Raw genomic sequence first — 24,422 nt, 5'->3', positions numbered from 1 at the left:
TGTAACCTCCACTTCTGAAATCTATCATCCCTTTGGACGTCAGAGCTGTGGGTTCAGATATGGCGCCTCCCTGTGCCTCCCTACCTCCTCTCAAGGCCTGGCTGATTCCGATCCTTCCTGCCCTTCTGGTAGCACAGCACAGCACAGCTCAGCACAGCACAGCACAGCACAGCACAGCACAGCACAGCACACACAGCACAGCACACACAGCACAGCACAGCACAGCACACACCACAGCACAGCACAGCACAGCACAGCACAGCACAGCATAGCGCAGGGCACAGCACAGCACACACCACAGCACAGCACAGCACACACAGCACAGCACAGCACACACCACAGCACAGCACAGCACACACAGCACAGCACAGCACAGCACAGCTCAGCTCAGCACAGCACAGCACACAGCACAGCACAGCACAGCATCCCATAGCACAGCAGCACAGCACACACAGCACACACAGCACACACAGCATAGCACAGCACAGCACAGCACACACAGCACAGCACAGCACACACAGCACAGCACAGCACAGCACAGCATAGCACAGCACAGCACAGCACAGCTCAGCACAGCTCAGCTCAGCTCAGCACAGACCAGCATCACGAAGCCTTTCTCGGTGATGCTGCCCATCACTGTGGTTCCCACGTGTCCTGATGCTGTGCCTGGCCCGCTGTGTTCCACTGCTGGACCCTTTGCTCAGAGTCTCTAACTGCTCCTCTGGTCTTCATCTTCCTCCTCGTCACTTATACCCCACCCCAGTGTCCTGTCCAGAAAGCTGAAGATGGGAGGGGACCAGGCCAAGAGAATCAGGTAAGTTCACCCTTGGGTACCAAGGGCTGCCATGTGCTTTCCCCTTTCGATAAGCTGTCTTTTAGGCGTGGGACCCTCCCAGTCAGATTCTTTCTTGGCATGTTTCCTTTGAGGCCCTGGACAAGGCTTTGCTTTCTTTCTTAGGGCACTGCTGCACTCCTACCTCTGAGGCTATCCTGTCCCCCACAGATATCAACACCCTCCCACACATGCACACACAACCTGTCAGGGCATAGCTAAGCATCTCCCTCACTTTCACCTTCAGGACCCAGTCATAGCTCCTGACCATTCAGGCATCAAGTAGTCCATACTGTCTCAGGCCCAGTAGGACTTAATGTTTGAAGCGTTTGTTAGAAGCCGGATCAACGCTGAGCCGGCCACTACTACTTTACCAAGTACTTACTCTGCCTTGGGAATCCAAGGCTGCAGCCTGGAGACGCCTCTCGTGGCTTGACTTACCCACCAGAGACAAAGCCTTCAACGTTCCATATCCAAACCATAGCCGCTCCGGGGCAGGAGCAAACTCTTGGGGATCTCATTTCTCTTACAGCTTCACCTGAGCTTGGGGTGGGTACCCCAGAACCCGTGGTTTACGTTGTAGATGGATGAAGAAGGCCTCACGGGGAACTCTGAGTGTTAAAGTCCATGGCTGTGGCAGAGAAGGAGCCATTTTGAGGTTTGTTCTTTACGATGCTGCTGTGGGAGAGGGGAGTAGCCATAGGCAGTGCTACCCTGGCTCTGCAGGGTACTCGGTGATGGGGTCTCCTGACATGGACGTTGGTTGCATTTTTTTTTTTTTGGGAGAGGAGACTAATAAGATTTATAGAAGACAAAGTCACCACATGCCCCGAACTGCATGCATAGTCGTGTCCTGTTGCTTAAATAATAGAATAGGGAGCGCCGATGCCACCCCGCACTGCCACACAGCAATGGGTGCACTCCCCAGCGTCTACTCTACTCCATGGGTCCAAGAGTGTTCGGTGAAATGTGGGTTGGCACTTAGAGGGTAAGGACCCCTCTCCTAGGGCTTCTACCCGACCCCCGTGCCTTACGGAGCTGCGTTCTCTCCACTGCCCTCATTCCCGGCCTCACAGATAGAGTCAGGTGTGTTAACGTGGCACATCCAGGCAGCCACCCAACTGAGCGAACCCCGGGTGAGCAAAGCTTACCGGGACCCGCTGGCAGGCTACTTAACATGTAATTTATTTCACCTGCTGAGTGTGTTTTGCCACACAGACACTTCACAATCTCCTGTGCACATTGCTAGTAACTGGCCCCACCCACCTCCCCAGGTTGTCACAACGGAGCATCAAGCACGGGTTGTTGTAGTGCCAATAACGAGCGATACAGCCTATGTTCCACTTTACCCTGCATCACCCTGAATATCCACCCTCAGTAGTCCAAGACCCTCTCCAGACACCAGCATCTGGATTATGGCTCGGTACTCGGCTTTGGGGGCACAGACACCAGGGTTAGGGCCTTTGCACCCAGCTTTCGAGGCGCAGATGGGGCGAAGACACACAGTCGGAATGCTTTGTACTTTCTCATGGCGTAAGGCGTTTTGTTTTCTCCAGTTTGGGTCCTAGTTAGAACGGCTCTGCAAGTTCTGTGGATTCTTACTGTAAAGCAGGCAGGTGGCCTCAAGTGTTCCCAAAAGGCTTTGCTGGGTCTGTGACGATGTACCAGGCTGTAGATTTCACACAGCGCTGAGAGCCGCAGCCCTAAGCCTGTGTGGTGCTTCTTTAAATCCAACACCGCCACCTGCTGGTTATAGCAGCACACTGCACCCTTTAGGGTAAACAGGAAGAGACTGTTCGGAAGAGTAAACAACAACGAAGTTACACAGAATACATGGAAATCATAAAGCCATATTTCCAATTCTTTTGACTTCACCCACGTGCGTGTTTCTGTGAGTGTGTATGTGTTTGTATGCGTGTGTGCGCCACGGTGTGAGGTGAAATTGATGGGGTACACTCGGGTTTTGCTACTTACTTCCCTCCTCCTTTTTCCTCCAAAAATGAGACAGGGCCTCTTTTGGGCTGTTTTTTAATCCCTCTGTAAATGGTAGCCTAGTTGGCAGCAAGCTTCCATGGATTCTCCTATTTCTGCTCCTGCCCGTAGGAACACTTGGACTGCAGACCATTGCTGCTGTGTCCTGCTTAGCTAAGTCCAGGGGATTTGAACTCAGAGCCTTGAACTTAAAGGCGAGTGATTTATCCAATGAGCCCTCTCTGCAGCCCTTCAGAATATTTTAGGTACATTTTGTATTACCTAAGTATGTACACACAGTCAATGGTCAGCACTGTGATCTTTCACTATGTTTCCCAAGGGTTCGGAGGCCTTTGTTTCCAGCTGTAAGTTCACGTTGAGCAAGGCTGTTCCACTTCGAAAGCCCTGCTGGTTTCACACTTTCTCCGTAGCCAGCTCTCAGTGTCGTGAGGTGACCCCTGCAGCTCATATGGTTCCACAGTCTCTACAGCTTCCTAACTGCAGTCCCGTCACAGGAAAAACTCGCATTAGATGCAGGGTGCTGAACGGGTTTTTAAGTGTGTATGAAGCCCTCCTTTCCCCACAGATATCAGAGTAGACGCAGTACAGTCTGGGCTCCTATCATAGTAAGGGATACTTTATATGACAGGGCTGGGAACAGCTCAGATCGAAGTGACTTTGGGGCCCATTTGGGAGTGACAATCTAGGCCAGGCTATTTGTAGAGCATCTCTATCTGTAACAGCCCCCAGACCTTAGCAGACCCTAAGACCTTAGCACATCTGATGCCCTGTTGGAGACATCATCACGACCTTAAAACCCGGCATGTAGAGCATCTCTATCTGTAACAGCCCCCAGACCTTAGCAGACCCTAAGACCTTAGCACATCTGATGCCCTGTTGGAGACATCATCACGACCTTAAAACCCAGCCCCCAGACCTTAGCAGACCCTAAGACCTTAGCACATCTGATGCCCTGTTGGAGACATCATCACGACCTTAAAACCCAGCCCCCAGACCTTAGCAGACCCTAAGACCTTAGCACATCTGATGCCCTGTTGGAGACATCATCACGACCTTAAAACACCTGCTAGATTGGGAACCAAGATCTAATCCATCAAACACCTACGCTAGCCCATAGTTCAGGACCTGGCAAAGTCCCTAAACACACCAACCTTGCTTTTCAGCGTCTGTTCTGTTCTTGATAAAGAGTGTCAACCAGGATGTGATTTTTGTGCAGACCGACAACTGTGAGGCTCAGGGCTATACCAGGTCTACTGGCAAGTGAAGATTTCTATCGGCTGTCAGAGCCCCTACGTTCTCTGGAGGAGTTATCTGGCAATACTTAGCCCACCCTCCCTATACTACCCTGCATTCTTTCTGCCAGAAGAAAATAAGCTACTCGTGAATTAAAAACTCTTCGGCAGCTGGAGAAAGCAGATAGACAAACTGGGCCGCTCATATGGACCACTGGACAGGAAAAAAGGAAGGTTTCTATGGTTTTTCTTGATTTTGTTTTTACAGCCCTCTAAAAATCACAGAAACAATGTGGCCCATCCTGGCCGAGGGTGTGTTAGACAGAATTCCTGTGAGTTGCCAGCCCCCGGTCAGGAGCAATGAAACTTTATTCCACGTTGAAAAGGATTATGGGTAATGGGACTAAAGTTCCAATTTTACTTTTCTTTCTTTTGCACAATACTTTCTTGGAAAGAGCCCGCAGCTAGAAGTGTTCATGGAAGAGATTTCTGGTGGCTCGGTGCGCCCTCTTGTGGACAGAGGTGATATTGCGGCAGAGGCTGTTAAGGGTGAAGAGGCCGGTAAGGGCTCTTTGGGGTGTGCTAGGATCGTTTATGGTTCTTTGAAAATAACGTGCTCAGTTGCTCGAAGTTAGTGAGTATGTTAGTTCCTTGTTGGTGAGTTAAAATGCCCGACAAAGCGCTAAGGGAGTGAGGGCTTGCTCGGGAGGGTACACAGTTACAATTTGAGAGGATCATAGTCTGCAGTGGAGGGGAGTCTTGGGGGCAAAAGCATGAGACATCTACAGTAAGAAAACAGAGGGAGATGAATGCTGGGGACCAGCTCACTTTCTCCTTTTTATGCATTCTGGAACCCCAGTCCATGAAATAGCACTTCCATATTTGCGGTGGGACAACCCACCTGAATGAAACCTTCCTGAAAACACCCACGCAGACTTACCCAGAGGCACACCTCTTAGTCCGCTCTCTACCCAGTGGAGCTGACAACCACGGTGAGCCACGGTGTAAGGTTGAACATACACATTCTCAGGTATTTCTGCTGTGTAGATCGGTTGGTTGTGGTCACGATGGCAGATGTCTGGATCTCTGGGTGTACACTGGTTATTAACAGTGCCTCTTTCCAGAGTCTCAGAGTGTCTCTGTTGGATGATCAACCGTTCAGCCCCCTAATTACAACAGACTCGGGGGTACATGAGAAAGGTAGACCTGAGAGATCTCTCATCTCTCAGTTTCATGCTCACCGTACCTTTTGTTAGAAAGTCGCACCTGTGTGTCACCCAGGGTCACTTGGCCAATCTGGCACGTGAGCGTCTGGCCACAATGCAGCATGGGAGGTCAGCCCATCCCTAACACACATTCATATTCTTCGCAACATTGTAGTTTGCCCGTTCTACTCTCCCGTAGCCTGTGGGCCCCTGATGTAGCAACAGCAGCAGCAAGTAAATCGGCAGGCACTCATGCAGGCAGCTGCAGGGTCCTTGGGGGCCGACTGGACAACGGTTGCTTTTCACAAAGAGAGGGAACATGGCTCCCTGGGCTCATATCTGAGAAGGAGCCCATCCTGGAGGAAGGACCTCCCTCAGGAGTCGGCCGACTCCATTAGATGCTGAGCTAAGCGGGGCGGTAGATATTACTCTTCAGCGTGGCTTAGCCGGAAGAAGGGAATCTCCCTTCATGCTGCCTTTCCTATTGGCTGGGCAGCCATGTTCTTAGTTGTGCCCAGAGAATGTGGGGCAGTTGAGGATGTGGTCTTAAGGCTTATGTGGACCAGCAGTACCTGCCGGGGAAGCCAAGGGAAACAGGCAAGGGCACTCTGGCTTTGTGAACACGGAGTTTAGCGTTAGACAGGGACTTCTGAAGCTGAAGTGAGCATAGTTGTTTATTAGGTTGTTCTTTAGAGACGTGGTTCTGGAACTCAACACGAACCTGAGGATGGCCTTGAACTCTTGACCCTCCTGCCTCCATCTTACAAGGGCTGAGAGGCCAGGCCTGCCCCACCACACCAGGCTCCAGTTGCTCTTCATGGGGTTATTTTATTACTTACAACGTTTAAAAGGCTGCCGACTTCCTACCCCTGTTGTTGACTGTATCTTGTCGAGGCTACATGCTCCCCTGAAAGATGCTCGCACCACTGGGCTCACATGTGTGCACTGCTCACACTCGCTCACACTCGCTCACACTCGCTCACACTCGCTCATTCACCTTAGCCTCCTGAGCTGGAATCCTGTCCCGGCTCCAGACTGGACTAGATGGTAGCCCAGACCTTGACCATGGCCTGGTTTTGTGCACCTTTCCCCTTTCCCAGAAGGCCCCAGCACAAAGGTCTAGAAGTCCTAAGTAGCAAATTTGTAGTTTAGATCCTTGCTCTGTATAAGGACATTCGCTGGCCTTTTACGAACCTCTCTGGACCATGGTTTCCACTCTTGTAGTTGAGGTGAAAGTAAGGGGTTGTCTGGATCTCTGCATTCTGAGTTCTGCTAACTGCTATGGTCCAGCCCGTGTCGGTCCTCAGCCTATCGGCTCTCTTTCAGTCCAGCGGGCACACTGTTTGCTTCCTGCCTCGCCAGGATGGGCCGGGCCAGCAGAAGGGACTCTCGCGCCTACGGCCTCTTTTATTTCATTGCTGCCACTGCTCTTGTAAACACGTGGCACGGCACATCGCTGCTAATCTTTGAGCCTCTGAGCATTTTCAGAATGGAATCCTCGTTGGCATGGCTTGTCCGAGCCTTCATTACTGTTTCCTGGAGCCCGTCGTGGGCCAGGCAGCTGGCCCCACGGTCCTGTACGGCAAGCTTAGGCTCAGTGCATGAGCATTCAGGACTGAACCCGGAGCCTCTTGGGGCTTAAACTAGGAGTGTCTAATCTGATTCCCACTGTGCCAATGAGGAAATCAAGGCCCCGAGCAGCTGAAGGGATTCTCAATAGGCATCCAGCTCCAAGAATAGATTAACAAACAGAACCAGCCCGAGCCTGTGCCCTGGATTCCAGCTTAGGGCTTTCGAGCTGAACCTAGCTGCCGTCTGCCTTAGCATGGCTCACGGAATCCAGTGCAGGAACAAACCCCCTGCGGGGCTAGATATGGCTCAGTCAGTAAAGTACTTGCCACACAAGCATGAGGCCCCCGGTTTGGATCCTAGCACCTACATACAAGCCGGATGCTGAGACACACTTCTGTAAGCCCAGTGTTGGGGCACGGAGACAGGCAGATTCCTGGCTCAATGGTTGGCCAATGTAGCTGCATCAATGGACTCCAGGTTCAGTGAGAGGCCCTGACTCAAAACAAACAAACAAACAAACAAACAAACAAACACACAAAAACCAAAACAAAAAACAAACACAAGGTGGAGACAGGTCACCGGGGAGTGTGCTACCCTACTGCTGAATTCTGACGGGTGAGTGGGCTACTCTCACATCTTAGAGTGCTGCAGGGGTGTTTAGCTGCAGCCCTGAGAGCTAGCTTGATGCGTGAGTGTAAGGGTTCCCAGACAACCACACACACACACACACACACACACACACACACACACCACACTAAGCTGTTTGTGTTCCTCTCAATCACGTACTAGACCTCATGTCCACTGTGGCTTCCTGTCTGCTAAGAGCACTTCTAGCCTTGGCCCGCTGAAGACAGACCTTTGGAATCCGAGGGAAAGCCTCGTGCTGCTGCTTTGAGTTCTGGGCTTCCTGCCGCCGCGGCCCGGGCACGTAGCTTGGGTGGAATATGCTGGAGCCGGCGGCGGTGGCAGATGATTGCACTCATCATCCGAGGCACACCGTGAGATCTATTGATGGGTTTCCTAGGATATGTTTTGAGCTACAAAATACGGAAAACCTTTGGGCTCCATTACAGAGACGCCGAGTCATGCCAAACCCTGGGGTGCACGGGTGGGGCGAGTGACCTTAGGCTGTAGAAACCGAGTTTGTCTTGAAATGAAGACAGGACTACCAGGAAAGGATGCATGTGGTCTGAGCCACTCATCCTCACTGCCCAAGAACCTGGGCCTTCTTATCCCACACACAGTGGTGGTGGAGTATGTTTCTGGGTGTGTTGAGGGTGTGTTAAGAAAGCCCTCACCCAAGATCTGAGGTTGAGCGCGTCATACTGACATTGGTCTCAGAAAAGATACAATCAGATCACCTCGCTAGGAGTACAAAGTAAGGTCAACATTATAAAAAAAGGATAAATTAAGGGAACCCCAGCATTTGCCTTAATAGTTCCTGATAATAGGGGATATAAGAATAAGAGAAATACTGTACACACACACACACACACACACACACACACACACACACACACACACATACACATATATATGAGGGTCTAGACCTTCATTTATTAAACATTTTCTGTGGACTGTGCTTGATTGACTAGGAACTAGGAAAAATAGAGTTCCCCAAGATGGGGTCACATGTCACCAATGGCCACAGGAAACATGTGGCATCCTGTGTCTCTTGAAGGCATCGATTCCCTTTCTCTCACCGAGTCCACATGGATAGCACAGAAACAGAAGACACAAGACATAGAGAGCACCTGGATTCAGACTCTGGATTCGTGCTGTGTAATCAGAATGTGTTCACTGCCGCTCTCAGTCCTAATACTGCATGAAAGGGTGGGGGGTCGATCTCTCTATGGATGATATCTTAGGGTTTGTACTGCTATGAGCAGACACCATGACCAAGGCGACTCTTATAAAGGGAAACATTTAACTGGGGGGCTGGCTTACAGGTTCAGCGGTTTAGACCATTATCATCATGGTGGTAACTATGGCAACATTTAGGCAAACATGGTGCTAGACAAGGAGCTGAGAGTTCTACATCTCGATCCACAGGCAGCAGCAGGAGACTGTGTACCACGCTGCACATAGCTTGAGCATATGAGACCTCAAAATCCACGCTCGCAGTGACACACGTCCTCCAACATGGCCACACTTCCTAATAGTGCCATTCCTCATGGGCCAAGCATTCAAACACACGAGTCTGTGGAGGGCCATTCCTACTCAAATGACCGCAGGTGGGCTCTGTGTTGTGGATGAGAATTAGCACCCACGTGCGTGCTGTTACCATAGCTCTTAGCTACTCCACTGGGCACAGGTAGAGGTGAGTCCCTAGGTACTGTACCCTTTCTGAGAAAGCTCTGGGTGCATAGGGGAGCTCTGGTCACAGCAGCTGCTGCTCATGGCCCTGAAGAAAGTTTGCCAGACACTGGAGTCGTTTCAGAAAGAGGAAAACAGAGGCTTGGGGACATTCTCACACTCACGTAGGGAAGGCGACAGAACCCTTGCTCAGCTGACTGGATGCTTTCCCATCATCCTAAGCTGCCTCCCTCTTGAGCTGTCTTGACCCCCACAGGCTTTTCTGGTCATGAACAGCTGTGAGGTTGTTGAATGGAAGTTTTCTACAGCACACTGGACAACTTATTGTCTAAGACATGGTACATGAAAGGATATCGCTTCAGAGTAACTTGGTTTCTGTCAGCTTCTTCTCGAGTTGAGCTCCTGAGTTGAACATTAGTTCTTATTTTAACTTCTTGATTTTTCTCTGGTCCATTACATCCTGGCCATGACCACAGTTTCGGTCCTTTGCACATGTTATGATTGTATAGCTTGATGTTCTCGAGGGGGCTCCTCTCAGTGGGCTTGGGAGGTGTCTCTGATTCTCTCTTGCCTGCTCTTAAGACCCTTTCTCACTGGCTGCGTCGTCTAGATCTTCATGTGACAGTTTGTGCCTCTTCTTCCTTTAACTTGTTACGCTGCATTCACTAGATGTCCATTGGAGACCTGCTCTTTTCTGGAGGGAAGCAGAGGAGGAGTGGATCTGGAGGAGAGGGGAGTGGAGGCCATGTGTTAACTAACCAAATCCCCAGGACTTACTTTTGTCCACAAACTTAAAAACAACAACAAACAACAAACAAACAAACAAACAAACAGACAAACAAAAACGCCCAGAGTTTTGTAAAATGGAAATATTTGTGATTCTATTCTTTGGATTTCGGTCCCTCTTTTTATGTAATGGGACATTTCTTATAGGCCTTTTAATAAGTTGTGAGTTTGAACATGAAATTACCGGAGGTTTTTGGTAGCACATGATAGAAACTCAGCCCTAAGTTTCCGAAGGGTAGGACTGTGATGGTCTTTCCCTTGGGAACCTGGCAGAGAAGCCAATCTCCCATGTCATGTGCTGCTCTCTACGTCTTGTCTCTGACCATTTGACTTTTTGAGCTACAGTCTGTGGCAGGTCCACTCCATGGGGGGAGGGGGGACACAGCAGAGCCTCAGGAAGAGAATGAAAGACTGAGCTTGGACAAATTCATCCTATGCAGAACAGAAGGGAATTGATCCCCAGGAAAAGACAGGGTTGCTTCCCATCAGAAGCCTCCTTTGTCCCAGGGAGGTTCTTCCCTCAGTGGGATACATCCAGAAAGTGGAGGACTCCTTATGTGGAGTGTTCTAGGAAACAGGCTTCCTGTATCACAGAGTACTGTGTTACATTTACACAAAGTTGATAGGGGTGGAGCTGGGGTCCGCTAGCCTCATGAGATATGACAGGGGAGTTGGCAATGGGAACACAGGTAATTGGCACTTCCCTGGGTAGGAATGGGACATTGTACATTCCATATGCTTTCTGTAGCTATGCCACATGTAAGTGACATAGGCACAGGGCATCATGCCTAAATATACAGGGGGAGGGCAGAGTCAGTCCATCATGTGGAGAAAGAGCATGGCTTTGGGATTTCCTCTGTGGCCTGGACATTCATGTCACCCAATACTTGGGGGAAATTTGCACCCACAAGGGGATGGTGAGGATGCAGGGGATTATGGGAAATGATGAGGTCACCACGGTGGATCCCTGGTAAAAGGATCTTTAAAAGGCAACCTGTGAAGCTCCCTGTCCCTTCCTTCATAGAGGACATAGCCAGAAGGCTTCATCCGTGTATGAGAAAGTTGCTCCTACATGATGTGTAGCCTCCAGGATTGTGGGAAATAAGGTCCTGCTCTTAGTAAGCCCCCAGTCTGTGGTCTTTCAGTGCAGGAGCCTGATTGGATTAGGAAGTCATTGTACACAGATTTAATAAGCCGGATCTTAAGCAGTCCACAAGTGTTCTTACTGTGTAAGAACAAGCACACAGTACCCTGAAATTGAGGAAGGATCCAGAGAGAGATTAGAGAGGTGCAATACTTCTGGGATTCAATGAGAGAAGCCTTGCCCCAGGTGGTATTAAGACCAAGTAGATGCCTTAGCAATTCTGTTAGAAGGAAGGTGTATACATACTGGTTAGGACCCCGTAACTTCACTCTAACTGGGGTGATCCTGGTTTATCTGAAGCTGGTACCAAAGGGTGAAGTGCATTCTTGATGCTAGGACCAGTTGTGAAGCTCTCCTCACCACCCTGCTGGGACTCTGTAGATGGGTTGTTCAAGGTCATTGCAGGGCCACCACACTGTTGTCCCATGGTGCTGACATCTCCAAAATGCCAAGGTTCCTGCTGTAACCAGTTGTTCTCCTGGGCTCTCTTCAGGGACTCCGACCCTGACACTTGGTGCTGACCCTCAACTTCTCTCCACAATCCCTTACATTCTGGAGTTCTTACTGCCACCGAGTCTGACATCTTGACCTCTGACAGCGCCAAAACTCAGCTGCTCTCTCATGACCCCTTCATTCCTTCAACCTAGAACTCTCAATCAAAGTTAGGATGCCAGCATGAGGTACAGCCTCGCTCGCCGTGGACCACAGCTTCGTGTGCTTACCTTGAGGAAACCCTTCCCTTCCTCAATGATGTTGGTCTCTCCTTAACCATAGATGCTTTTTTTCTTTAGCCCCATCTGACTGGGAGCAACTGTTTCAGCAAAGCAAAAGTTTCACTTCAGTGATTCTGGCCTCTTATTAATTATAGTGGGATTCTTCAGCCTCGATGATCAGACAAAAAACACCAGACAAATTGCCCTGGCAGAGCCCTTGCAGTCTGAGCCTCTATTGTCTCCCCCACTCTTACATTTAAGTGCCCAAATAGCTCATTAAGCCCTTAACACTGAATAGCTTTTCTAGCCCTAAGTTCCAAAGTCCTTCCACAATCCTCCTCCAAAAATAGTCAACTGAAACTTTCCCAGCAACATCTCATGAGGTGGTCTGAATATGCGTGGCCCGAGGGAAGTGGCACCATTAGGAGGCGCAGCCTTATTGAAGGAGGTGTAGCCTTGTTAGAGAAAGTGTATCACTATGGATGTGGGGTTTTGAGGTCTCATATGTATGCTTAAGTCTGGCTAGTATGATCTTCTCCTAGTGGCCTTCAGATGAAGATGTAGAACTCTCAGCTCCTCCTGCACCATGCCTGCCTGGATGCTGCCATGTTCCTGCCTTGATGATAATGGACTGAACCTCTGAACCTGTAAGCCAGCCCCGATTAAATGTTGTCCTTATAAGAGTTGCCTTGGTCATGGTGTCTGTTCACAGCGGTAAAACCCAAACTAAGACACCTTATGACCTGGTACCCATTTCTGTCTTAGCGATGGTTTCTATGGTTGTTTTAAGACACCACAACTGAAGGAAACTTGAAGAGGAAAGGGCTTATTTCAGCTTATAGTTTCACATCACGGTCTGTCATCAAAGGACACCAGGGCAAGAACCTGGAAGTAGGACTGAAGCAGAAACCATGGAAGGGTGCTGCTTACCGGCTTGTTCCCCATGACTTGTTCTGCTTGCTTTCTTCTAGAACCCGGGAGGACCACCTGCCCAGGGTCAGCACCATCTACAAATGGGCTGAACCCTCCCACATCAATCACTAGTTAAGAAAACTCCCCACGAGCTGTCCTGCAGGTCAGATGGAGGCATTTCCTCAGTTGAGAGTCAGTCTTCTCAAAGGACTCTAGCTTGTGTCAGGTTGGTATAAAACTAACCAGACCCGCTGAGGTACTAGGGAAAATAAGACACAATATAAATGTGTAAAAGTCCCTGACTGAGTATCCAAGGACCCTTGGATGAGGGGCAGCAGTGTCCTTTGCCTCAGGCCTTTCTGATACTTATTTGCTTGTTCCTCAAGTTGTCTGGATAAGCAAATGTGGGAGCGTGGGTTTCTTTAAAGGCCTCCGGAGACTTGGCGTCAACTGCCAGCTTCTGGGCGGTTGCTATCGCACACTACCTAACACAGCAATACAGAGCTCGGTAGGGTTGACTGGCTGGAGTCCTCAAGCCTCAGCCGCCGTCCCTCCAGACTCCTCCCCCTTGGCAGTGGGACCATGCCAGGTGCATGTTATTTATATTTGGACACATGCTGTGTGAAAAGATGGACACCTGCCGTTATCCCCGCAGGTCAGATGCAGCACAGTTTGCCGAAGACCATTAAATAAGACTGAACTTGCCCAGCAAGCTGTCCCTGCTCAGGTAGGCAGCTCCTGATAAATCCTTCTACGATAAAGTCACACATTAGATAGAGTAGCATTTAAATCAACACACACACACACACACACACACACACACACACACACACACACACACACACACACACTGGAAAATACACAGAACAGCTGTCTTCCCTGTACATAGCCAACAGCACCTTTGGATGTAGGTGCTCTGGCTAACAGCTGATTCAGATGTTCATGGATGCTCATGGAAGGGGGCCGCAGCCTGTGTCAGGGAGCCGTCAGGGACTGAGACAACATGCCTGAGAGTTTGGGTCTGTCTTTCACCTCCCATGCATAGGCAGGAAGGGAAAGAGCAGAGCACCCTGGGACTTGGTACCAACACCGTCTACTTCCTAGTTTGACTGGCTCCCTTGCGTCTGGTGCTTCTCTTCTGGAAGTGATTTATGATGCAGGTATGGGTTTGGGAGAGGCAGCCCTGTGCCTAAATATAGCACCTCCTCTGGCCATAAATGGGGGGAAGCACGGAGCTCTGCAGGGAGAAATTAGCTCGGCTGTCCTGGGCCAGTGTCTGGGAAACTCTTCCACAGCACTTTTCGTCTCTGCTGGCTTTTTTCCTTTGGGTGAGTGGTTTTTTTTCTTCTCCTTTTTCATGGCCGTGATCTTTTCGGGAGACCACAGTGCATGCTGTACTTGCTTTCCCATGGGGCCAAGTTCAGAGTGAAGAGTCACCTGTATATATCCCTTCCTGTAGGAGAAACCAAAGGATTTCTATCTTTGTGCCTATCTTTGACCAGACTCTATGCTCATTTCAGGATACCTTCCCTTCCCTTCCCTTCCTTCCTTCCTTTCCCTTCCCTTCCCTTCCCTTCCCTCCCTTCGCTTCCCTTCCCTTCCCTTCCCTTCCCTTCCCTTCCCTTCCCTTCCCTTCCCTTCCCTTCCCTTCCCTTCCCTTCCCTTCCCATCCTTCTCCTCCCTACTTTTAAAGGGGTGGTGGTGGTGGTCATGTATATCAGGCTGGTCTTGAACTTGCTATCTAGCCAAGGGTGACCTTGAACTTCTGATTCTCCTACCTTCAACTCCTGAGTGCTGGACTCCTGGAATCACAGGCATGTGTCACCAGGTTTTTATGCTTTGCTGGAGAGCAAGCCCACAAGTCAAGTACTCCACGAACTGTGCTACATTTCTAGGCATGACCCCCAAGAGTTTTCTTTATTTCCCTATGTTCTGGGCCTTATTGTTGTATAATCCGACACCACTTAAGGGTAGGTTGTATCCACTGGTCTCCTGCATTTTTTATTTTTTTCTGTTCCTAGATCAGCTAATTGACAGGACGTCTGAGGTTCTTACAAAGGATCAGAGATGGAGAGAGCAGAGGGCTGACTGGAAAGGGGAGAGGGTGGAGAGACACACTAGGCATTTAGCATAGAGCTTAGCCAGGGCTGGGAGCAGAGCCCAAGCATTTTCAGTGAAAGGACAATTGTTGGTGGGTTGGTGGGTTGGTGGGTTTCCTTTCCTTGTACATCTTCGGTTTGGATCCTCCAGGTCTCTAGCTTGTACTGAGCCATGTACAGAGACCTGCCTACCAGGGGGGAAGGTCTCATGCTGCATTTGAGGGCCAGGCTGGAAGAGTCCAGCTTTCTCTGTCACCTGCCCAACATTCCTTCTTTCCTGAGTGCTACAAAAACAGGAAGCAAAGAGCTCGCGGAACGAAGACACTTAAAGGTGATACTGAATAATCGGTGGGGGCCCAGATAAAAAGCTGTCCTAGGAGCCAAGGACTTAGTCCCTGGGGCTCACGCCAACTCCATGTGCCCTTTAGAGATGCTGTGCCCATGAGCTCACCCACTGACACCCCTGGCTCTACAAAGGCAGAGAGGAGCTAATGTGTGGGGTAAGCTGCAGAATGCTCTGGGAGGATGTTAAATTATATCTGCAGCAAACTTGTATGTGACTCGCATGAGCCAGGGACCTTAACACCAGGGACTGTTACGCGCAGAACGAGGGGAGATTGTCAACTTTGCACAGCTGTTTTAAACCGTCCGCTTAATTTTCTTTTGCGAAATAGGACGGCGCTGTCTGTGGGTTGCTGTAAGAACTACCCGAGTGGAAGCTTCTTGGTTGGGATCATTTCCTGTGTCAAATTCAATATATATTGAAGCGTTTTGGGGGAGCCTGTGAGCCCTCGCAGACAGCTGAGTACTTTGTGGAGACAAAGTTGTATCCCTCCATATCTTATGCTAAGGGTCTCAAGGCAGGGTCCTGCAGAACCCAGCCATGTGTAATGGATTCTCGGTGCCCCTAAGGCTTGATTTGTGCCCAGTTGTTGGCTTTGCTGGTAAGAGGTCCTTTTTGGCAATAAGTCATTTTGAAAAGACTTTGGACAAGTAGATTGGGGAAAAGTTGAGGAAAAGTCCATTTCGTGGACTCAGGGCTTGTGCCCTGGGGTCTACTCTGTACCAGGTGACCCTCCTCTTCCATGAATTTATTCCATGTTTTTTATGAACTTTGGCACGTTCGGCTGTGTGAATAACTTCTTTACTTGCAAGAGGAGTAATAAATGCTTTCAGCTTGACATATCCTTACAAACCAAAGCTGTGTTTAGTGGCACACGCAGGATTGTTCCCACTGTTCCTTGCAGGGAGGGCTTAGAATAAGGTACATCAAAGACACGCAGTCCCAGTGCTGGGGGACAGGCTAGAGTTTCATGATGGTGTCATGATTCCTAAACATGTCAGGAGCCTCTCGGGTGTGGTTCCAGAGCTGGACTGAGGAGGAAAGTGTCTGGGAGTGTTCAGGAGAGCAGCTGGTGTCTTGGCTCTGCTGGAATGCACCAGTAGGTCGGGTGGGGCGTGTTCATCTGAGAGGGCTCAGCATTACTGGTCAGCATGGCCTCTGATGTTAGCTCCGTACAGCCCTGGACCTATGCTGCCAGAGCAAGGGGTATTTAGAGGAATATTTCTGGCATTAGTTCAGTCCCCTGGTTTTATAGCAGCCCGGCTGCGAGCCTTCAGGCCTTGGGGTCTCTGGAACCAAAGCCTCTTTGTCTCCCGAACTCCAGGGGAACCTGATCTTTGAAGAAGAGGTACTCCTCATCTTTCTGGGTATGTGTGGGGGCACTTATAGCATTTCCTAAAGAGGACAGCAGTAGTGTTAGGCTGGGTGAACCCTTTTACTTCTCTGTGCCTGAGCATTTACTGGGCTACAGAACTATACTTCTGGGAGGTTCAATTGATATAACTTGGGTTATGAGCTTGGCCTGACTCAGGGAGGTTCTGAAGTGTCAGGTCCCAAGGAGTCAGCCATGGCTGCAGAGCACATGCTGGGGTTCCGGTGCTCCCCTTTTCTATATCTCTTTGGGTATGACACTGATAGCAATCTGAAGAGAGAAGTGAAGCTGAGGGTCCTAGGCACATGGGTGCAGCCTGCATTGTCCCCGAGCAATGAGTTCTGAAGTGTTCTGTCCTTTAAGTCCAGTGGTCTTGGATTCGTCAGTGGGTATCTATTAGTTGTTTCTAAAGGCTGTGGTTTGAAAAACGGGTAGAGTAGAGAGTGCTTGTACCTGGAGAGCATGAGACAAGCCTGACTTTGATATAAGGGAACAAAACATTTGGGAGAAGTGCTGTAAAGGGCTGCTGCCCTTGCCAAAGGCCCCCTGGGTGTCGTATCCACAGTAGGTCAGTGTGTCAGAGTGAGGGGCCCAGGAAACGTGACCACTTGAGGTCAGTGGTTCCTCTCTAATAACTGCAAAGTGTGTGTTCCTCACATATGAAGTGCTTGAAGACTTCCAGGCCCACCCGGCGGCGGCGTGTGAGGGTAGTATCAGAGATATCAGAGCCGTGCGCTGTCTGTGCCTGGGGCATTGAGTGGGACTATCAGAACAGTTAAAGGGAAGACAGTCATGGAGCTGTACTTACATTATGCACAGAAGCATGGGCTTTGCCAAATGTGCATGCCCCTCTTTGGTGTATAGTTAGTTCCACTAGGGATGCAGCATGTGTTTGGAGTCCTTTTTGCAGAGGTATACAAGCAAGTTTGAAGGTTAACATAGCACACACATGTATGGAAGTAACATAGGAAATGATACAATAGCTTATGGTTTCTGATGAAGTGCTCATCAGGAGATGGCTCAAGGAAGAATTCCTAGAGAAGAATCTATGGTGGCTACCTCTGTAGTGCTGGCCCAGTTTTAGCTAACACCCCCTCCCCCATATGCACAGCTCCAGAGACAGCACGTGCAGCCACGCGCAAGCAGACCTCTTTTGGCAATTGTCTTGCTGAAACACAGCCGAGGCTCTCCCATGCTAAATCGATAGGGCCTTTCAGGTACCCCTTCCTATCTAGGGTTCAGTGTCACAGTTCAGTGTCACAGTGACCTGTGACAGAGACAGCCACGGGTTCTGTTGTTTGTAACTTTCTACCAAGCACAGTGCCAGCTGTTACATAGATTCAGTGTGGAATATCAGGGCCGGAGAGATTAGAAGTAAGCCCCAAGCATCGTAGAGCGGGAGTCAAGTTTGGCCTCAGCTTGGAGCCTGGCACTTGACCTCTGAGTTCTCCTTGAAGGCTGGCTGGGTTGGTTCTGTGTGGCCCTTGGGGCACAATGCCTTGTTACACATTTGTAACCTGTGTATGATGGCACACCCCACACTCTGTGGAATCCATACATGTCCTCCGGGCTAGGAGATGGCTGGATCACAAGTCAATTTTTAAGAAGAAATACCGAAATACACTAGTGTGTCAAAGCATAAAAACCATAAGATAGGCATCTACTGCCCTTCAGGAGTGGGTAGTGGACTGGGCTAATTGGATAATCCCTACGGTCTTTCTCAGCTCAATAATTCTTCGATCCCACGGTCTCAACAGGAATTGATCATGGGGTAAATCATTCAACACGGTGACTCTTCTAATAGATAGATAGATGGCTTGGGTGATGAGGGCTAGAGTGAGGGCAGTCTCTCCTCTCTGAGTTACCCCTAATTTCCCATCTTGAACTCCCACCCCTGTCATTGCGTCTGAGTGGCGGCCTCAGGGGTTTGCTTCGGGCTTCTCTAAACTGAACAGCCAAGGCTCTGGCTTGCCCAGTTCTTTGTATCTTATCTGGGAAAGTGAATGAGGGTCACAGAGATCTAGGAAAGCTGCCTCTCGGTGACTGCGCAGAAAGGACCAAATGCATGGATTTTATTTCCTTGGGGTGAGTGCAGGCATACACATGAGGTGAACATGTGTAATTCCTGCAATGCTCTAACATCTCTTGATGATTAATCTCTTGGGAGAATTTCACTCAGACTTGCTCACTTTCTCCTATCCCAGGGTTTCATTGCTGTCTTGGTTTGTGCTTTCCCGTCTCTGTTCCAACCTTCCCACCTGAAGCCAAAGGTTCATGATTTCAGATGACCCTTGGAGGCACTAGGGGGCTAGCAATTTTCCAAGACCCCTGGGTTAGCCACCGGAAGTTTCTGGTGTGGTTTCAACCTTCACCGAGTAGCTCTGTAGGGCACACAGTGCTCCCACTGCCATGATTCCGAGCCCTTCCTGTCACCTGACCTCTGTCTGCTACATAGTCACCCCCCCAGAACCCTGGCCACATGTCCTCTGCTGGGGGCCTCTCTGGCTGCCCTCCCTTCTCCTTTGTAGGTCGCTCTATCTCTGTGGCCTTGGGCTCTTGTCAGTTCAAGTATGTGTTTACTGCTCTAATCTGTTTAAATTATTTTTATCCTCTTTGCTCACACAGCTTTCTGCACTGCCATGAACACAGTAGGCATTCTACAAAGACTGCTAAGCTAGACAGGAAATGAAGCAGAGAGTCACATTTTCCCATTTCTGTGGAAGCTAACGAAAAGAAAAACTGGGTTCCAGAGAAGTCTGTGGGCTTTGTGATTATAGCTGAGGATGAGTTCTGTCTGTGTACTTATCCCCATTTCCCTGCCTTGGGATCAGAATAGCTGCCAGTGTGTGTGTGTGTGTGTGTGTGTGTGTGTGTGTGTGTGTGTGTGTGTCTGTCCGTCTGTCTGTCTGTCTCTGTGTGTCTGTCTCTTTCTCTTCCTAAGTGTGTATCTGTGTCTGTCTATCTGTCTCTCTGTGTCATCTCTCTCTCCCTTAGTATGAGTCTGTTTGTCTGTCTATCTCTGTATCTCTGTATCTCTCTCTCTCTGTGTCTGTCTCTTTGTCATTTGTCTCTCTTCCTTAGTGTGTGTGTGTATGTGTTTGTCTCTCTTAGTGTGTGTTTGTCTGCCTCTCTCTCTCTCTCTCTCTCTCTCTCTCTCTCTCTTTCTCTCTCTCTGTATGGGCATCTCTCTCCCTTCCTCTGTGAGTATGTATGTGTCTATTTCTGTCTGTGTGTGTTTGTTTGTCTGTCTGTGTGTCTGTCTCTCTGTCTCTGTGCTTATCTGTCTGTCTTGTCTCTGTGTGTCTCTCTCTGTCTCTGTCTGTGTCTCTCTCTCTGTCTCTCCCTGTCTCTGTGCATGTGGAGGTCAGAGGTCAATGCAGGTGTCTTTCTCAGTGTCCTGCCCCTTCTTTACTACCATAAGACAAGGTCTCTCACTGAACCCAGAGATCACCAATCTGTCTGGACTACCAGGCCGGTGAGCTCCTGGACTCTTCCCTTCTCCACTCTGCCATCTCCAGCCCCAGAGTTACAGGCATGTAGCACTGAGTCTTTTATATGGGCACTGGGAACCTAATTCTGGTCTTCAGGACTGCACAGCAAGCACACCTCTCCCACAGTGCTGTTGTCTCATCTCCACCTTTCTCCCTTGGAATAATGCAGAATGCGAAAGGCAGAGAGCACAGGACCGACTCCTCAAAATAATTTCTCTCTCAGGAATATCCAAGATGTCCCTGGTTGTAGTGCCTTTCTACCAGAAAAGACACAAGCACTTTGACCAGTCATATCGAAACATCCAAACCAGGTACCTCCTGGACCGATATGCATCGAAAAAGTAAGTTGACAAGTTCTAGCTAGATTCCATGGATTCTGCATGCATGACTTTGATATTTTATGGCCAGGAACTGTGCTATTCCTTAGATCTGGAGAGGAAATGGTTTGTGGGAAGTCTGAAAGCAGGGAAGAGAGCACCTCTGATGTACACATCTCTTTTGAAGACAAGAGGTTGCTTGGGTTGAATGGCCCGTCTGGGTGGAGTTGTCAAGTGTCCTCTGTGGCCTGTGAGCTAGCTCTGAGCCCCATAATGGAGATGCCCAAGAATAATTAGTACAAGCCCACTGATTTTTATGCTCTTCCTCTGGTGTCTTCCAGCACAGGATTTAAAGACACCCCACATATAGGGCAGTGAGGAGGAAAGCAATGGGAAGAACATTGGTAGGATTCATCCATGACAAGGCATATGGGAATGGTCTGGGTCAGTCACCATTTCCACACCTGAGAGCACAGGCATGAAATCCAAGTGTCCTGTCTGCCAAGGGCTACTAGAATCCAGTCACAGCTTCTGAGGGATGATGTTTCTTCTTAGCCAAACTCCTGAAGGACGAGGTCTCCTCCAGCTTGCAGCTCGTGCCTCCCTGGCCCTGTTTGTGGGCAGCATATCTGCAGTTTCAATGGGCTGATTAGCGAGCGGGCTGTGAGCAGGAAGAGGCCTCTGAGGCTGGCCTTCTCTTGCCGTAGGTGCCTGCCACATGCCACCAGGATCCTATATTTAGAAATGTCTGTGGTTTTCATTTAGTTGCCATCCCTAGTTATAAACAAAGCCAAACATTTGCAGTCCATCTCAACACATGCACACACACACACACACACACACACACACACACACACACACACTCATCACAATCTTGGCTGCAAGCCAGGAAGTGTGGTTCAGAGATAGCTGGCAGAGAAGGGATAGCATCAGCCATAGGGAACCCAGGGGAACTGTTTTTCAGAGGGTATTTGCAGACCAATGGAAGGCACCATATGCAAAAATGTAGGCTTGGGTTTAGGGGTACTCATGCATATTAGTGCATATATATCAGTGTATGTGTGTGTCTGCATGAGTAGAGATGTGTGTGTGTGTGTGTGTGTGTGTCCATGGATATGCCTGTTCCTGCTTGTGATTGTGTGATATATATTGGTGTATGTGTGTGCCTCTGTATGAGGTATGTGTGCATATACAGGAATGCAGGCATGCCCAGGTGCAACTGTATGGACGTAGAGGTACATGCATGCGTACATGTGTGCTTATGCTCTGGGTGCACATGTGTATACTTCAGGGAGGATTTGGGTGCATAGAAAGGAAGCGTTGTGTGTCACCATACATGTTAGTCATTTTCTGGCACATCTAATTATTTTCGCTGTTTGTTCAGGCAAGCGTCCAGTCAATCATCATCCCAGAGGTCTCTTACGGAGAGGTCCTCTTCGAAGAGAGCTTCCAGTCAGAGCTCCGCTGAGGGCATGACCTGTAGGCTCTGTGCAAAGCGGATGAGCGCATCAGAAGAGGAGGAAGTTGAAAATGAAAACAGGTAACTTCTTTGTATCCTCTGTCAGCTGCTGTCCAGGGAACCTGTGTGTGAGAGAACCTGTGTGTGTGTGTGTGTGTGTGTGTGTGTGTGTGTGTGTGTGTGTGTGTGTTGGGGGTGGGGGTGCTAGCTGGGGAGGTTCAGCCAAGAGAAGCCCGGCTTGCCAACAACCAGCACTGAATGCTCTCCCCTCCTTCGTTTACTCTTTACCATTGAAGTCAGTCCCAACACACAAAGAATTTGGATCGAATCTCCATCATTCTACTGGCCGGGGCCGAGATGTTGGTTTGGCTTATCCTCTGCACTTAGATCCCCATTTTTCTCTAAGCTTGAGCATCAGGTGCCTCAGACCTCACACTCCACAGTTGGGTTTCCATCACAGGGCCGCTGTCCCTTGGAGCAAGGTCATCTCCAGAGGAGGTAGCCAGTGTTTAAACAGCTGTCTCTGTGGACACCGAGGGCTGTGAAGGGTCCTATAAATCATCATATCTTAGATTTCAATGGCGTTTGGCTCATGAGGGTGCACTGTCATAGGAAAGAGAAGGACCAGCCAAAAATGTCAGTCCTGAAGTTACAAAATCTATCCAGGTGATGGCGGAACAGCTGTTGGCTGTACTTTGGTCTTTCCAGATTAACACGAGGAGGGCTGGAGGGAGGGCTCCATGGCTAAGACACTTGCTGCTTTTACAGGGGACCTGAGCTTGATTCCTAGGAGGTTCACAACCACCGGGAGCTCCAGTTCCTGGGGACCCTATGCCTCTGGCTTTCTCCTGCGTTGGCACTCATGGACACAATACCCACGATAATTAAAAAGAAGCATAACGAGGATAAAATGAGCAGTCGAATATTTCATAACCATTATATATCTCTCCAACTGCTCCCTAACATTTCTGAAAAAGAAAAAAAAATCTCTTTAAATCAGAAGAACACACAAGAGTCTGGTAAGCACGCTTCACTTGAATGTTGCGTAACAATGGAGTAGCTGGGCCAGTGATGAAGAACTCAAAGGACATTTCTTCTTTTCAGTTGTTTAAAAAGAGTGTTTATTCAACGACAATGATATATTTTAGAATTGTATCATACAGTGAGCTGAAAGCAAGACTCTTAGTGTTTTCAGATCCTGATGTTTTTTTTTTTTTAAATCCAGAGATAGCAAATTCATGTTTCTAGGAATTCTCAGCAATGTCAAAGTTAAAAGACTATTTCAAGTGTGCATCTCGTAATTCTCACACTACTGTTTGGTTAGTTAAAAATGTGTTTCTAGGGGCTGGGGATTTAGCTCAGTGGTAGAGCGCTTACCTAGGAAGCGCAAGGCCCTGGGTTCGGTCCCCAGCTCCGAAAAAAAAGAACCAAAAAAAAAAAATGTGTTTCTAAAGAATAAAATGCACCAAGTTTAACAGTTCTTACAAGGAACTACATCCTACAGGAATATTCAAGCAGTGAAATTGTAATTTAGAATTCACGTCTTGCATTAAGATAACGGCTCATCATGCAAAAGCATGTGGACGCTGCCCACTCAAGGACCTACTAGAAATGTCTTGTACCTAAGGAGTTCCTTCAAAGGATAGGCATGAAGTATGCTACATGTAGGGATTATACATATGAAATTTATTCATCCCTTCTTTAAGAAGCAGCAAATTAGCTTGTAAATGCCTTAGGCATATTGTACCATGCAAACTGTGTAAACGTTATTATAAACTGAGGCTTCTGGTGTTAAAGAATGACCTCTAGACGTAAGCTCTGTGGGCGGGGGGGGGGCGTGCAGCTCAGTTCGCATGCACAGCGTTCTGGACACCATCCCTGATCCCACATATACCAGGTCTGGGTGCATGGCTGTAACCTCAGTAACTAAGTAGAGGCAAGAGGATCAGAAGTGTAGGTCATCGTTGGCTACTTAGTGAGTTCAAGGTCAGCCTGGGCTACACGGGGCATCCAAACTATCTGGAGTTTTAAGTGCTCAATCTGGAGTTTTGGAAAGGAATCTTCTGAATGTGTTTATGTTTGGAGACTGGACCTTGGAAATCTGGCTTGTGTCCTTACGGGTCTGAGAGCTATAGTCCAGTGTGACTTTGAGTATCCGACGCAAGCTCCCGGCCCTCAGGTCTCCACTGTAGTGTGAGGAAGTCGACCATCATTAACCCGGATGCTTGGCTTGTTGCTTATGCACCCAGGGTCAGCTGATGGAAATCCTCATGACACCTGGAGTGTTTGCTGCATTGGGTTCTCTGACTCTTGAGTCTGCTTTTCAGTCATGATGCCTGATCCCATATTGTTTCAGCTCTTAGCCAACCATGGAGGTCAGTCCTCTTGGTGGGTGTAGGTTACAGGCGTGGGGTTGACTAGCCCTGAACTGACCCCACTGGCCTGTTACTCTTATTACTCATGTAGGAATCTTTCCATTGTCAGACCTATTCATTCATTCATTCATTCATTTATAAAAGTGGATGTTTTTCCATTAATTAATTAATAATTTATTCTTATTTATTCAATTACATCCCAATCACCACCCCCCCTTCCCATCTTCTCTTCATTCGGTCCCTCTAGCTATATCCCCCTTCT

At 49.0% G+C, this 24,422-nt stretch overlaps 1 protein-coding gene across 5 annotated transcripts in view; it reads left to right on the top strand.

Annotated features, from left to right (window-relative positions):
- The first annotated feature begins 13,804 nt into the window (after nucleotides 1-13,804).
- Nucleotides 13,805-24,422, top strand: part of Myom2 (myomesin 2) — a 72,559-nt gene continuing 61,941 nt past the window's right edge. Inside the window, exons 1-3 of one of the 5 annotated variants that reach the window (XM_039094595.2) lie at nucleotides 13,805-14,032; nucleotides 20,233-20,350; nucleotides 21,711-21,866. In XM_039094595.2, coding sequence (XP_038950523.2) covers nucleotides 13,867-14,032; nucleotides 20,233-20,350; nucleotides 21,711-21,866 — 440 coding nt within the window. In that variant the 5' untranslated portion in view covers nucleotides 13,805-13,866. Of the gene's footprint in view, nucleotides 14,033-15,259; nucleotides 15,304-16,355; nucleotides 16,514-20,178; nucleotides 20,351-21,710; nucleotides 21,867-24,422 lie in introns of those variants that run through there. The other 4 variants (XM_063275476.1, XM_063275477.1, XM_006253389.5 and 1 more) reach the window with 4 other exon arrangements.

Source organism: Rattus norvegicus, chromosome 16, assembly GCF_036323735.1.
Source record: "Rattus norvegicus strain BN/NHsdMcwi chromosome 16, GRCr8, whole genome shotgun sequence".
Taxonomy (NCBI): domain Eukaryota; kingdom Metazoa; phylum Chordata; class Mammalia; order Rodentia; family Muridae; genus Rattus; species Rattus norvegicus.
The sequence above is the reverse complement of the archived record's forward strand: the minus strand, read 5'-3'. Positions and strand labels throughout refer to the sequence as shown.